General features: G+C 45.6%; 1 protein-coding gene across 1 annotated transcript; it reads right to left on the bottom strand.

The window, feature by feature from the left end:
* Positions 1–10,273: 10,273 nt before the first annotated feature.
* On the bottom strand, positions 10,274–13,765 carry LOC142761332 (thrombomodulin-like). Its single transcript, XM_075864519.1, has one exon. The coding sequence runs from the start codon at positions 13,721–13,723 to the stop codon at positions 12,050–12,052; it is 1,674 nt and encodes a 557-aa protein (XP_075720634.1). The 5' UTR covers positions 13,724–13,765; the 3' UTR covers positions 10,274–12,049.
* Between the last annotated feature and the right edge of the window lie 2,849 nt (positions 13,766–16,614).

Raw genomic sequence — 16,614 nt, 5'->3', positions numbered from 1 at the left:
CTCTGTAGACAGTGCCACAAACAACTGTAGATCATCACCCCCCCCTATAGATAGTACCACATCCCCCCTATAGGAGTGGAATCCCAAGCCAGAGCATGACGATGCACTGGCCTGGGATTCCTTTGCTGTAGAATGGGCCCAACACACCCCACCCTGCTGACAGCGCCACACGCCCCCTCCATGTAGGTAGCTCCATTGAGACTCCCTCCTCGACCGGGCTGGGTAGCAATGTCAAAAGTGGGGTGTGTGGGGCGCTACTACAGGGGGTTTCCACCACATGGGATTGTCGGGCCACTACTCACCAATGTGTTCGCAGTGTGGGAGGACTGACGTCGTGAAGGAGCGCTCCTCCTTCCGACCGCTCTATCCTCTCCCGGCGGGCTCACCAATGCGTTCACATCTGTCCATGAGTTGCGTCTGGTATCGCAGGTCAGCTCCATTGTAAGGAATGGGACTGAGCTGCAATACCACACAGAACCTGTTTTTCTAACCCTGGAAAATCCCTGACAATTCCTCCTAAACAAGATCTATCTATGTCAGGGGTCTCAAACTCGGCCGGGTAAGTGGGCATCATATAGAAAAAATGGGAAGTTGACGCGCCGCATTACTTTCAAATTTGATACAATACAAAATTATTGTTAATCAATTAGTTATTTGAACTACTATAACACTACATTACTATAATAATAATAATACTACATTAATATAATAGCGCTAGATTTAAAATTTGAGAGATTTCTTCATGTGCTTATTTCAACAATCCATTTTTCCAGTTTAAGTGTCGCTAAATGCAGTCTGGCGGCTCATTTGGCAGACACACGTCAAGATTGGGCAGCTGCTTTTTAGATAGTGCCACAGAGTCCTCTGTAGGTGCTGCCACAGTGCCCTCTGTAGATGCTGCCACAGTGCCCTCTGTAGATGCTGCCACAGTACCCTCTGTAGATGCTGCCACAGTGCCCTCTGTTGATAGTGTCACACACTGCCCTCTGTAGATAGTGTCACACACTGCCCTCTGTAGATAGTGTCACACACTGCCCTCTGTAGATAATGCCACACACTGCCCTCTGTAGGTAATGCCACACCCTGCCGTCTGTAGATAATGCCACAGTGCCCTCTATAGTGTCACACACAGCCCCCTGTAGATACTGCCACACATTGCCCTCTATAGATAGTGCCACAGTGTCCTCTGTAGATAGTGTCACAGTGCCCTCTGTAGATACTGCCACACACTGCCCTCTGTAAATACTGCCACACTAGCCCTCTGTAGATACTGCCACACACTGCCCTCTGTAAATACTGCCACATACTGCCCTCTGTAGATAATGCCACACACTGCCCTCTGTAGTGCAACACTAGCCCTCTGTAAATACTGCCACACACTGCTCTCTGTAGATACTGCCACACACAGCCCTCTGTAGATACCGCCAGACACTACCCTCTGTAGACAGTGCCACAAACCACTGTAGATCATCACCCCCCCCTATAGATAGTACCACATCCAACCTATAGGAGTGAAATCCCAAGCCAGAGCATGACGATGCACTGGCCTGGGATTCCTTTGCTGTAGAATGGGCCCAACACACCCCACCCTGCTGATAGCGCCACACGCCCCCTCCATGTAGGTAGCTCCATTGAGACTCCCTCCTCGACCGGGCTGGGTAGCAATGTCAAAAGTGGGGTGTGTGGGGCGCTACTACAGGGGGTTTCCACCACATGGGATTGTCGGGCCACTACTCACCAATGTGTTCGCAGTGTGGGAGGACTGACGTGGTGAAGGAGCGCTCCTCCTTCCGACCGCTCTATCCTCTCCCCGCGGGCTCACCAATGCGTTCGCATCGCCGGAGGTCTGACGTCATGAAGGAGCGATCCTCCTTCCAAACGCTCTCTCCTCTCCCCGCGGGCCGCAGATGACAGCAGATGACGGGCCGCGTGCTTGAGACCCCTGATCTATCTATCTATCTATCTATCTAAAAGACACAGGAAACATTTTTATTTGGGTGAGGAAGAATACTAGAATCTATGTTGTGTGGTTGAGGAGTGGTATACACACAGGAACAAAATGGAATTTCGCTGTTAGCAGCGAAGCATAAAGACATACAGTAAACTCAAGAATGCAGATAATATTACAGATACTTAATATGAGATGACAAGCGAGTAAGACAATTCTGTAAGAATGTTATGTGAAATATAGTCGTCCCCATTTATAAAATGAGTGCAGACAAAAATACATTGCAAGCAGCAACCAATCAGATTTCAGGTGTCATTTTCCTACTGCAGTGTACAGCATAAAAGAAGAAATCTGATTGGCAGCCAGTCACCTAGAGGCTCATTTTAGGAAATATATAAAAATTGGTGCAAAGGAAAAGTGGAGTAGCAACCAATCAGATTCCACCCCTCATTTTTCAGAGTCCTTTTGGAAAATTAAAACAGCAACCTGATTGATTGCCATGGGCAACTACTCCACTTTCCTGTTCAGGCTGGCGGATGATGTCTGGCTCAAACTTTCTTTAGACAGAGTCAGGGGCCCTATTCTTTGACGTAGGGGATGTCTGGTAAATTCAGGCCCACTTGGTCGCAACTGTTTTGCAGACTTGCTACATGCTGGGTAGGCTCCTGACCATTACCCACCACAGCTCACAAAACTCTGCACATCTACGGGAAGGCTCCTATCCGTCACCTACAAGCAGCTCTAGGACCCACAGACTCGGCCCAACTCTTGTGCTTTTTGCACCCACAGCAGTTCCACGACACACTCTCAGCAGCTCACTCTCTCAGGTTCATCCACTCTTTCACCCGAAAAGAACACCAATTGCAGGTGTACACCAATGGTAGGTACAACAGCCGTTTCATACAAGAAATCGCTAAACACCAATGGCAGGTACAAGAGCCGTTTCATATAAGACTCACTGCCCCTCATCACAAATATTTGATGTGAGCCAGCCATCACTCTACCTCACCTGCCACAGCATAAACATAACGTCACAATGCAATAACAACAGTGCAGCACAACATATCTTCTTAGGCCGGGTTCCTATGGGGCAGATACACTGCGTAAAAATCACGCAGTGTGTCCAACCTGGAACCTACATTCCTTCCTGAAAAATCGCACCACATTGTTGCCGCTCATACTTACCCACTCCCTCCTCTGATGTCGGTTCAGGCGGCACTGGAGGGCGTTGCAGGCCATGTGACGCTGCAACCTGTGATTGGTTGCAGCGGTCAAATGGGATGCAACGCCATCCCAGGAGGCCGGACTGCAGGAAGAAGGAGGTCGTTCTGGGTAAGTGTAATGACGGGGTAGGGAGACGGACAAGTGAGCCCTAATCTACCCGCAACCCAGTCCCTGCCTACTTGCACGGCCCGTCCTAGCCGACCGCGTACAACTGGGCGACGGTCCCTACACTCAATAGTGAGAGAATCACAGGCAAAGGACAAGCAGCAAATGATCTAGAACCGTCTGGCCAGGCTGTGATAGGTTCTCCCACTCCTGAGCCTACCAGCCAGAGTGGTAACAGATCAAGTCACTCTACCAGACCTAGGCACAGATGCAGACTGATTAACCACGGGCGTCGACACAGAAGCTGTGTCAGGCAAATCCTTTACAGTACCCCCCTTTTATGAGGGGCCACTGGACCCTTCCTAGGTGAACCTGGCTTGTTGGGGAACCAAGATGGAACTTCCTGAGCAATAACCCGGCGTGAACATCCCAGGCGGGTACCCAAGTCCTCTCCTCAGGCCCTTATCCTCTCCAATGGACCAGGTACTGGAGGGAGTCTTGGACCATCCTGCTGTCCACGAAGGCACTGCCGGTGGCAGACCTACCACCAAAAAAGCAAGATTTTATTAGGCTTCATATTTACGGGAAATATCTGTGCGCCCAAGCGACCTCCCCGATGGTCACTTAGGCGCGGAAGTTTTCCGGCTGCTTATTCTTACGCCTAGGACAGTCGTTCACTTGATGCTTGTCATCCCCACAGTAGAAGCAGAGACCATTCTTCCTGCGTAACTCTACGTTGTTGGGGAGACACAGAGGCCCCGAGTTGCATAGGTTCATCAGAGTTTTCCATGGAAGAACGAAGCAACGGAACCTCTGGAGCCATCATAGGGGAGTCAGAGGAAAAGGCACAAAAACTTTTGAGTCGTCGTTCCCTGAGACGTCGGTCAAGACGTACCGCTAAAGCCATAACCTGATCTAGAGAGTCCGAAGAGGGATAACTAACAGGTCTTTCAGGGCGTTCGACAGACCCAATCTAAACTGACACCTTAGGGCAGCGTCATTCCACCTAGAATCTACATACCACTTCCTAAAGTAAGAACAGTACTCCTCAACGGGTCTCTTACCCTGACGTAAGGTCACCAGCTGACTCTCGGCAAAGGCAGTCTTGTCAGTCTCGTCATAGATGAGCCCGAGAACAGAAAAAAAAAATCAACAGACGAAAGTTCAGGGGCGTCAGGAGGCAAGAAGAAGGCCCATTCCTGGGGGCCGTCCTGGAGCCGGGACATAATTATACCCACTCGCTGGTTCTCAGAACCTGAGGAGTGGGGCCTTAAACAGAAATAGAACCTACAACTCTCCCGGAAGGAGAAAAAAGTCTTCCGGTCCCCTGAGAACCGGTCAGGCAACTTGAGGTGGGGTTCTAGAGGTGAGGTGGGGGGCACTACCAGGGTAGCATCACGCTGGTTGCACCAGGGCCTCAAGGGGGTCCATAGTGTGTCAGGGACCAGGGTAGAAAAGGTATTTGGGCCTGTGATTATGTAATGACGGGGTAGGGAGACGGACAAGTGAGCCCTAATCTACCCGCAACCCAGTCCCTGCCTACTTGCACGGCCCATCCTAGGCGACGGCGTACAACTGGGCGACGGTCACTACACTCAATATGTGCACGACAGACAACACAAGACAGGGTATACAGAAGAGAGGGAAGTGGGGCAGTTGCCCACGGCAACACCGTGCGCAACAGGAGTAGTGAACGAGCCGAGTCAAACCAGGAGAGTACGTGGTAACAAAAGCAGAGCAGAAGAATAGTAGTATATCAAGCCAGGGTCAATATGGAGCAGGTCAAATGCAAGTAGCAGGAACAGCAGAGCCAGGAACCAGAGAGAATCACAGGCAAAGGACAAGCAGCAAATGAAGGTATACATAGACCAAGGGCGGGAGCTAGAACCGTCTGGCCAGGCTGTGATAGGTTCTCCCACTCCTGAGCCTACCAGCCTGAGTGGTAGCAGATCGAGTCACTCTACCAGACCTAGGCACAGATGAAGACTGATTAACCACGGGCGTCGACACAGAAGCGGTGTCTGGCAAATCCTTTAGGGCATGACCACACATGGCGGAATTCCTCCGCAACTGTCCGCATCAATGCCGCACAGAATCTGCGTTGCAGATTCTGCAGCGGATCTGCACAAAATGTGCAGAAAATTGATGCGGACTGGCCGCTGCGGACTGCAGGAAAAGTGCTTCTCTTCTCCCTATTCAGTGCAGGATAGAGAGAAGGGACAGCACTTTCCCTAGTGAAAGTCAAAGAAATTCATACTTACCGCCCGTTGTCTTGGTGACGCGTCCCTCTTTCGGCATCCGGCCCGACCTCCCTGGATGACGCTCCAGTCCATGTGACCGCTGCAGCCTGTGCTTGGCCTGTGATTGGCTGCAGCCGTCACTTACACTGAAACGTCATCCTGGGAGGCCGGACTGGAGACAGACGCAGGGAGTTCTCGGTAAGTATGAACTAATATTTTTTTTTACAGATACATGTATATTGAGATCGGTAGTCACTGTCCCGGGTGCAGAAACAGTTACTGCCGATCGCGTAACTCTTTCAGCACCCTGGACAGTGACTATTTACAGACGTCTCCTAGCAACGCTCCCGTCATTACGGGAGCCCCATTGACTTCCTCAGTCTGGCTGTAGACCTAGAAATACATAGGTCCAGCCAGAATGAAGAAATGTCATGGTAGTAAAAACAATACGCTCCGCAGCACACATAAGATCTGCGGACTTCATTGCGGAATTTTGACTCTCCATTGAAGTCAATGGAGAAATTCCGCCATGAGTCCGCAACCAGTCCGCCACTGCTCCGCAACAGACAGAGCATGCTGCGGACACCAAATTCCGCTCCGCAGCCTATGCTCCGCAGCGGAATTGTACGCATCGTGTAAACGAACACTGCTAAATTAAAGTGAAAGTCAATGGAGAAACGGCTCCGCTGCGGATTAACGCTGCGGAGTGTCCGCAGCGGAATTTAAGTGAAATTCCGCTATGTGTGAACCCGCCCTTACAGTAAGTATGTTGTTTTTTTTTCGTAGTTGTGATTTTTGTGGCGTAATCTCTGCGAATACGCCCGCAAAAGTCGCAACACTTGGCTTTCTTGTTGCGGGTTTTGCATCCTCATTGAATTCAATGGGGAAAATCCGCAACGGAAAATCAACAAAAACGCAGCAAAAATTTACATGCTGTGGAATAAAATTCTGCACCGCAGGTCAATTTATTAACGTTTACTCTGCATTTTTTTTCTGCAGCGTGTGCGTTAGATTTACAAAATTTCGTCCACTTTGTAACTACTGTAAATGCTGCGGAAATTCCGCAGTGTTAACGCTACGTGGAAACCCGGCCTTAAAGAGATATCACCTCCTGCAAGATAAAGCAAAATTAAAGGCATAGCAGTATAAATCAGTGCCATTACTGGCCACATAAATATGTATCAGGTGGAGAAAAGCAGCACAAAAACACAGCATTTAAATGCACAGTACATACTGTACATAATAAACATTCTGGCGTATATACAAATATACAATCATTGCACTAAAGCCACCTTTAACAGCTAGGGTATGTTCACACGCTGAGTCAAAAACGTCTGAAAATACGGAGGGAAAACAGAGGGAATTTTCAAGGGAAAACGGCTCCTGATTTTCAGACTTTTTTTGAGCAACTCGCCTTTTTCACTGCATTTTTTACGGCCATTTTTGGGGCTGTTTTCAATATGAAAAACGGCTCCAAAAAGGTCCCAAGAAGTGACATGCACTTCTTTTTACGCGGCCGTTTTTTTACGCGGCCGTTTTGAAAAACGGCTGCGTAAAAAAACGGCCCATAGGAACTGAACGCCGTTTTTGCTATTGGGTATTGATTGGAAATACGCCGTTCTGTTCCGACGGAGCATTTTTTTACGCCTCATTTTCAAAAAAACGGCGCGTAAAACAACGTCCCGTAAAAAGAAGTGCGTGTCACTTCTTGAGACGTTTTTGGAGCCATTTTTCATTGACTTTATAGAAAAACAGCTCCAAAAACGGCCGTGAAAAACTCTAGTACGCTTAAAAAACAGCTGAAAATCAGGAGCTCTTTTCCCTTGAAACCAGCTCTGTATTTTCGGATATTTTTTATTAAGCAAGTGAACATACCCCTAGGGTTTTCCCGCACACTCTTAAAGGCTATGTACACCTGAATTTATTTATTTTTAAATGAAAAGGTCAATCAGTGTGATTGGTACTACTTTATAGTTTTTATTAAAAATTATTTTCACTTTTTGAGATATAGCTGTTCTATATTCTCTATACAGAGCAGCTGTATCGTTCGCAATGACCTGAATCCGTCAGTCCCGCGGACCTGACGGGTTCAGTGTCAGCGGGTACAGCGTGTCTCTGACAAGCAGGATCCAAATGTAATCTGTCACATCTAAGTTATCAGAGACACACAGGACTTGCTGTCATTGAACCTGTCAAGTCCGCGGGAACAGTATTTAGCGCCAGATACAGCTGCTCTGTATAGAGAATACAGAGCAGCTGTATCTCAAAAAGTAAAAGGAATTTTTATAAAAACTATTTAGAAAGTTGCACCAATCACACTGATAGAGCATTTTATATATATATATGTATATATATATATATATATATATATATATATATATATATGCCCTTCAAATGTTTACATTGCCTTTAAGGCCCATTTACATGGGCCAATTATTGGGCAAACGATTGCTCATATGAGTAAACAGAGCAACAATTAGCCGATGAATGAGCGATCATATATAGTTTATGCATCATTAAATATTATAGTTGTCGGCAGCACATCTCCCTATGTAAACAGGGAGATGTGCTACCAACATAATGGAAATGTATAAGGACGAGCGCTTGTAGTATTGAGTGCTCGTCCCCATACGTTATTGATCATAGCTTCTTGTGAAAGGAAAAAACAAGTGGCGATTCCCTAATTTCTGCCAGTGTTTGTGAGTGGCATCCTCTCATGATCACCTGTTATCTATTGTTCATTTTAATACAGGGTAGAATAAGCAACAGGGACCCCCACTGTTACTTCCATATTCCCTAATAGGACAATCCCTTTAGGTTTTATTCATTTGAGAAGTAAATGTGACCAATTATTTACAAAAATACAACCAGATTTCAGTTTTTGCATTGCAAAGGCTGAAATCCGTAGTGAAATTCCGCTTCTTCTCCACAACATAATGTGCATTCAGAGGGGAAATTCTGTACTGCAGCCTAATCTCCACACAGTTAGGCCATGTTCAGATGTGGCGGAATATTTCCGCTGCAAATGTTGGTGTAGATTTGGGGCAATTACGCAACGAATCTACACCAACATTTGCATATTTGACAGGTAATTCAGACGTTGCAGATACCACAGCGGACTTGCCACAGATTTCAGTTTTTGCATTGCAAAGGCTGAAATCTGCAGTGAAATTCCGCTTCTTCTCCGCAATGGAATGAGAATGCTGTGGAGGGAAAATTTTGCACTGCAGCCTAATTTCAAATTTCCTGGCCTTTTAAACGAATAAGAAAGTCTATTTTAAAATTGTATTTCTGAACTTCGTCTCCTTATCAGTAAAACACACAGATATCAAACAACAAAGGTAAATTGTTTTATTTTTTTATTAAAAGACATTTGTACAAGAGTATTTGTACCATTTCACACCCTCCTCACATATACACAGCTGTACAAAGATTTAAAAATAAATAAATAGTCACACAAGGGCAGTATAATAAAAATGTTGATTCCAATATGTAATAGAAACAATCCAGCAAATCATCGTGCGGACAAATCGCTCGCTACCTGAAGCGCTGTGCCTGGGGATGACGTCACTGTCCATATATGACATCACTGTCCATACTAAAGTTTCCTTGGGGCAGCCCCAGTGACATAACTAGCCAGTTACATCACTGGGGCTTTCTCAGGGAAGCTCCATTGATCTAGCTTCCCAGGCAGAGATGGGTGCCGGGACTCTGGTAGATGAAATTGTCCAAATATACAAAAAAACTATATTATATAGCCTATACAGAGTTTGTATAGCTCATTACATCAGATACCGGGGCATATGTAGTCATTGGCAGTTAGTTAGAGGGCCCTAGTATAGCTTTTGCAACAGGGCACAGGAAATCCAATATATACATCTAGCCGCAAACATATTTTCTGTTATTATGACTAAGTAAACAATTATAAGGACATATAAGAGAATTCAACAAAAGCCGATATAAGTATTGTGCTGATATGATATACTTGCAAACGATTGTAACTTTAAAGAGCTGCATCCATCACAGCGACTGGTTAAGAAATCGAAATGAAAAATTCAATACGCTGAATAGCTAGAATGCATTCTGAATGCAGAATAAAACGAAATATGCTGTAATATACTGTTCAAAATAAACAAAGAACACAGCTGTAGTACTAGGAGCAGATATACATGGTAGGCTCCCATGCTCTTCCTATACTACTAATGTATAGGAATGCTTTTACTGAAGCATTCTAGTAATAAGCTCACAGAGATTTAATATTAGAAGCGCAGACTGACCATTAAGGCATTATGAGGGCAGTGCCCGCGGTCCCATGGCCCCTTAGTTACTACACTCCTTAAAAAGACAGAAGTGATAAGTACTCATCAAATAAAATGTATTAACCCAAATGAAGTGGATCATGGCTATAGTGGTCAGAGTTAGGCTGGATTCACACGAGCACATTACGTCCGTAATGGACGGAACATATTTCGGCCGCAAGTCCCGGACCGAACACAGTGCAGGGAGCCGGGCTCCTAGCATCATAGTTATGTACTACGCTAGGAGTCCCTGCCTCACTGCAGGACAACTGTCCCGTACTGAAAACATGATTACAGTACGGGACAGTTGTCCGGCAGCGAGGCAGGGACTCCTAGCATCGTACATAACTATGATGCTAGGAGCCCGGCTCCCTGCACTGTGTTCGGTCCAGGACTTGCGGCCGAAACACGTTCCGTCCATTACGGACGTAATGTGCTCGTGTGAATCCAACCTCATACTGTAGCTAGACTTTACCTCACCAAAAAGCAAATATTCAGATTGCTGCCCTAGCCCTGTATCTAAATACCCTGGCCAACACAGTGATTTACTGCCCCACCCCTTTGCCCACACCCAGGACACATGGTCCATCAGTCCCCCCAGCTTCCCCCTTGATAGTGGTTGGGAAGGGATCATCTCTGGGGGTCCTAGATCACTTTCAGTCCTTCTCTGAATGCTATCCTCTAGTCTTCCTATGAAATAGAAAACCAACGTTGTTTTAAAAAAACATTTTCAACCAAACTTTATAATGGTAATATATTTATAAATTAGAAGTTAATGCTGTTTGTAGCGCCCACAACCAGATCCACCGTCATATTGTTTGTCAGTTTTGAATTATTACCTCAAACGGCAACTGCTGTGTTCATTTGAATAGTACAGATGTAGCCAAGTTTATCTTGACTGACAATTTTCTGCAGCGTGATCTCACACAACAAAAGCCATTGAAAAGCCATTAAGGACGTCAAGTGAAAGTTTCTTGACTGTGTATTTAATGCGTTAAAAGTCAAGATAAAGGTGGCTACATATGTGCACCGTGAGAAAGTGACCGTTAACCATTTGTTTCTTGGAAACTGTTACAAAGTTTATATGGCCGTGGATCTAGTTGACACTTTTAACAATGGTGGCTGCGACTGAAAAGTAAAATTACAATATTTTTGTAAATAAAAACAATATTAACAAACTTTAGCTACTGCTATAAGGCCATGTTCAGACGTGGCAGAATTAATCCGCTGCAAATTCACAGCAATCACTCAACCTATCTGCAGCAACATTTGCATACTTGACAGGTAATTCAGACGTTGTGGATATCACAGCGGACCTGCCGCAGATTTCAGCCTTTGCATTGCAAAGCCTGAAATCTGCAGTGAAAACTGGTTGCTTTTCCGCAGGCAGCCATGCATGCTGCGGAATGAAAATTCTGCACCGCAGCCTAAATTCCGTTCACATGCCCTATTTACAGACGTAATTCAGGCGTTTTACGCCTGGAATTACGGCCGAAAAAACGGCTCCAAACCGTCTGGGCTTTTTTTTTACGCACCGCTGTCAAAAGACGGCGCGTAAAAAGACGGCCGCCTCAAAGAAGTGCATGTCACTTCTTGGGACGTAATTGGAGCCGTTTTTCATTGACTCCATTGAAAAATAGCTCCAATTACGTCTGTAATGGACGCCGCGAAAAACGTGTGTACGAGCAATTACGTCTGAAATTCAGGAGCTGTTTTCGCCTGAAAACAGCTCCGTAATTTCATATGTAATTGACGTGGCCGTGTGAACATACCCTTATTGTCTGCAACGTCTGAACTAAGTTACCTAAAAGTGTATAGAAAACAATGGAAAAAACATCCGCAGATGAATTCAACAGCAATTCCGCCACTTCTGAACATGCCCTAATAATATTTTCATTTTTATGTTCGGGTAGAAATCTTCTTAAGAATAGCTGGTGTCTGCTGACATGCGCCTACTCACCCGCTCCAATATACAAGGAGGAATTCTCTGGTTTAAAGTGGTGCACATTTACGGATGTGTCACAGAATAACTACTTCCAAAAATAATTCTGCTTTGCCCCCCAGTACCTCCTACTGGTAGTGTTGACGATAGCTATAAACTTTTGTCTCCAGCGTGTAAAAGGCTTGAATTGTGTCCACTGGGAGGTCATAGTCACATATTGTATGTAGTCTCTGTCTTCAGTGTTGCACAGTTTAGTCTATATATACCTTGAATATACCTTGGATTTTAAGCACTAAAGCCGCCAATGAGGTTCCATCATTATTTTTTTAAGTACTACATCCTTGTCAATATTTTTATAGTTATAATCCAGATCATGCTGGTATATGTAGTGTCTCCTCATCCTGTAACACAGCATTGCTATCAGGACAATGAACATAGATAATACTCCAAAGCCTATACCCCACATTATAGTAGGCTGTAGACTGTAGATATCTGCTGGTCTACTGGTAGATGGTGGTTTGTCCAAAGGTATATCTGAAGGTGCTGCTGTTGGTGGAATACTTTCATCATTGTGGATAGTGTAGTTCTCAGGGCAGGTACAAAGGAATGATCCAAATGTATTCACACACAACCCGTCACAAGGGAATGCATCACATTCGTCCACATCAGTGCATATATTGTCCCCATCCTCATTTTGATCCACTATGTAGCCAGGAGGGCACCTGCATGACTTCCCAGCATTACAGTCCGCCTTGCAGCTAGCTGTGTTGCAGAACTGTTTGCATTTATTCAAATTATTTTCATCAATGACAAATCCTTCATGACAAACACATTTGTGGCCCCCTTCATAATTTTTGCACTCATGTTCACACATACTGGTCTCACACTCGTCAATGTCTTTACAATCTGCCACACAGTCACCTTGAGCAGAACAATTTACATTAACCATCTCAAAACCAGGTTTGCAATCACAGACAAATCCTCCAAATGTATTTGTGCAGTGATGTTCACAGATATAGGGGCTGGCTGCACAGTCATCAATATCTTCACATGTTTTTCCATCAGCTGCTATTATATAGCCCTCAGAACACATACATTGGAACCCTGGTGGATCTGAAACAAGGGCACAGTGCTGGCTGCAGGGACTGGGGTCACAAGGTTTGGTGCAGCTCCTGTGGTCAGCTTTGAGCTCTGATCCTGAAGGACACTTGCACTTTGCAGTGTCAGATTCTTCTACACATTCATTCTCACATCCTCCTTTCTCAATCAGACAGCTCCAGGCTCCGGGGGTCTCACTGCTCCAAGTCACAATCCCATTACCTTTCTCTTCACAAGATAAACTCATAATGTTTGGGAATGAGGAGATGTCTGCAATGGTGCCAGGTGGAAACACAGGACTCCCAGTGTGACCTATTCCAAGGGATGGGTGGTAGTAGCTGACATTGTAGGAAGAGGAAGGTAAGACTAGAGGAAAACAGGGTAAGGAATAAGTTATCTCACACAAGTAGCCATCTGGCTTGTCGCCACAATCAGTCTCTTCCCACGTCCCATCTTTGCGCACAGTGACGCACAGGGCACCGCACTTCTTCTCATTATTCTTCCAGTTGGTATAGTCAGTGTTGCTGTCACCTGTCACCCAGGTAAAGCCCCTGAGAGGCTGCTGCAGGTCTGTGCAATCCGTTCTATGTGGGTGCTCCAGCCCGATCCACACCCTGGCGTCTTCTTTGTGCGACTTGGCCATAAACATAGCGATGACATCAGCCTGTACGGAGCTCTTTACGGTCATTAAGTCTCCATTCTTCTCTTTGCAGCTTTGTCTTGACTTAGCAGAGCGATAATTGTTCCAGGATACAGAATAGCAGTTCATGTCTAAGCAAACAAACTCCGACTGGAGTTCTTCTTGGAGCGCCACCTGCGCCAGCTGCGCAAAGACGAGCGCGCTGCAGGTAAAGTAGTAGAGCTGCATCGGGGCGGCGTGGCACAGAATGCTGGCAGCAGAGTGGCAGTGGGTAGTGCAGCCAGTGAGATCCGTATCATACACACGTTTGTACCAAGCTTTATATGCTCCAACAGCGGTGAATAAGGAAGGAAGTGCCTGGAAGGAAGGGCTGGAGCCGCTCGGGACATTTTTGTGCTGGTAACAGATTGCTGCACAACTCTATAAAGTGACATCGTTTATTCATCAGATTCCTAATAAATGAATCAAGAAATATCTTATTATGTCAATTAAATTCTGCATAACCCCTTACGATTGTTTGTGAACTATCATAAATCATGATGCCAACCCCACTTGGTGCTAAGGGGCATCAGGGTATAGGTCTATTGTTTACATATATAATGCCCTGCTGTTTAGAAATTGTTCTGTATTATTGTAATTAAAGTGTAGCTAAACGTTTGACAAACTTCTGACATGTCATACAGACATGTCAGAAGTTTGGATTGGTGGGGGTCCAAGCACTGAGACCCCCACCAATCGCTAGAACGAAGTAGCTGAAGTGCTCGTGTGAGCGCTCAGCCGCTTCGTGTCTGTTAGGCTTTTTCCGGAAAGCCGATGTATCGGAGTACGGGCTCATGGACTTTCTACTGAGTCTGTACACGATACATTTATTTCTGGAAATAGCCGTACAGACACAAAGCGGCTGAGCGCTCACACGAGCACTTCAGCTGCTTCGTTCTAGCGATTGGTGGGGGTCTCAGTGCTTGGACCCCCACCGATCCAAACTTCTGACATGTCTCTATGACATGTCAGAAGTTTGTCAAACGTTTAGGGCATGTTCAGACGTGGCGTAATTGCTGTGGAATTCCGCTGCGGATAGTTCGCAGTGCAAATCCGCTTCAGACAGTTTGTCCATTGGTTTCCACACCTTTTTAGTTATCTTCATGCAGACGTTGTGGAAATCTCCGCTGCGGACCATAGGCTGTGGTGCGGAATTTTTTGTCCGCAGCATGCACTGTCTGTTGCAGGCTTGATGCGTAGTTGTTGCGGAATTTCTCCATTCACTTCAATGGAGTTTCAAAATGACGCAATTAAATCTGCAGATGTTATGTGTGTTGCGTTGCGGATTGCTTTCAGGAACAGGATATTTCATCATTCTGGCTGGACCTATGTGTGTTGAGGTCTATACCCAGACTGGGATGGAATGTTTGAAAGAGAGCAGGGTGTGATCTGCACCTGAATCCGCAACGACAAATCCGCAGCATTTTACCTAACATTTTAGCCAAACCCGCAACGGAATCTGCAACGCGGATTATGTGCGGCATTGATTCGGACAGTGTTTGCAGAATTCCGCCACGTCTGAACATGCCCTTAGCTACACTTTAAAGGAGATTAACCACTTTATTGTGATGCTGACAATACATGCAGGGACAGATAAGGTTGATCCCCCCCCCCCCCTGAATTCCTACTTGTAAAGGGAGGAATTTTAAAGGGGTTATGTGGGGACCGAAAAGTATTATCAGTGTACTCACTGCAGTATGTCAGTATACACGCTAATATATATTCCGGTCCCCCCTTGCGCTGATTATGAGATTTTCAGAGATTTTTACAGCGCTGGCGGAGGACCGGAAGTCTAGTGGCACAGTCTACCTTCATGACGACACGACTCTTCATCATGTGACCGGCCCCGCTGTACGCTATGTACAAGCAGTAGCAGTAGTTCAGCAATTACATAGAGTACAGCGGAGCCGGTCACATGACGAAGAGTTGTGCCGTCATGAAGGAAGGCTTTGCAACTAGACTTCCGTTCCCCCGCTACTGCTTTAAAAATCTCTTAAAATCGTATAATTAGCCCGACGGGGGACCGGAATGTATATTAGCGAGTGTACTCACTGCAGTGCACTGCTAATACTTTTCGGTCCCCACATAACTCCTTTTTAATAGCAGCTTTACATTATGGAATTGCCATTTAGGAAATTCCCTATTATGATCACTCTTGGGGTTGTCAACCACATTCTATTAAGCATGTTGTCAGATGACCAGTATATTGCAGATAGTCAGGTTGCTTGAAAATCCCACAATCTGATTTTATTGCCAGGATAGCAGCCTGGTAAATGCTCAGTGTTATTTGCCCAGCTCATGCACATGGCTGCTTTAAGGATCTCTATTGTACAGATCTGTAATGTGATAAATCTGCTATAGCCTGTGGGAGCCCATACTGTACCTCTGTGAGCGTCTGATTTAATAATTGGTTTCTGTTTGTTTCTGTTCTGTAAGGTTCCGTTTTTTCAGCAGAATCAATAGCGTAGTCGACTACGCTATTGTTTCCATGAAAAACTGAATCCTTACGGAACGGAAACAAACAGAAACCAATTGCAACAGAAGCATTACCATAGAAATCAATGATAATACAAACAGAAGCTATGGTTTCCATTTGGCTTCAGTTCCTCCAATGGAAAAGTCAAACCGAACTGATGAATGGAACCTGACGCTGATATAAACAGGCCCTTAGGCTGGGTTCCCACGTAGTGTAAACGCTGCGGAATTTCCGCAACGGAATTCTGTACTGAAATTCTGCATTTACAGTAGCAGCAAAGGGGAAGAGATTTTGAAAATCTCATGCTCACACTGTTGAAAAAAAATGCAGTGAAAACTTTACTATATTGACCTGCGGTGCGGATTTCAAATCTGCATCATGTAAATTTATGCTGCGTTTTCGTATGTTTCCTGTGGCAGGTTTTCCCCATTGACTTCAATGGGGATGCAAAACCCGCAACAAATATGCAATTCCGCCGCAAAAATCGCAACTAAAAAAAAAAAGTTTATACTTACCCAGAACTCACTACTTCTTCCTCCAATAGGGCCCCCTGGGGTGACGTTTCATCCCATGTGACTGCTGCAGCCAATTACAGGCTGCAGCG

Source organism: Rhinoderma darwinii, chromosome 4 (genome assembly GCF_050947455.1).
Source record: "Rhinoderma darwinii isolate aRhiDar2 chromosome 4, aRhiDar2.hap1, whole genome shotgun sequence".
NCBI lineage: Eukaryota > Metazoa > Chordata > Amphibia > Anura > Rhinodermatidae > Rhinoderma > Rhinoderma darwinii.
This window is presented reverse-complemented; position numbering and strand designations above follow the sequence as displayed.

Coding starts and splice junctions, on each gene's coding strand:
- LOC142761332 (XM_075864519.1), bottom strand. CDS start 13,723: ATGCAGCTCTACTACTTTACCTGCAGCGCGCTCGTCTTTGCGCAGCTG.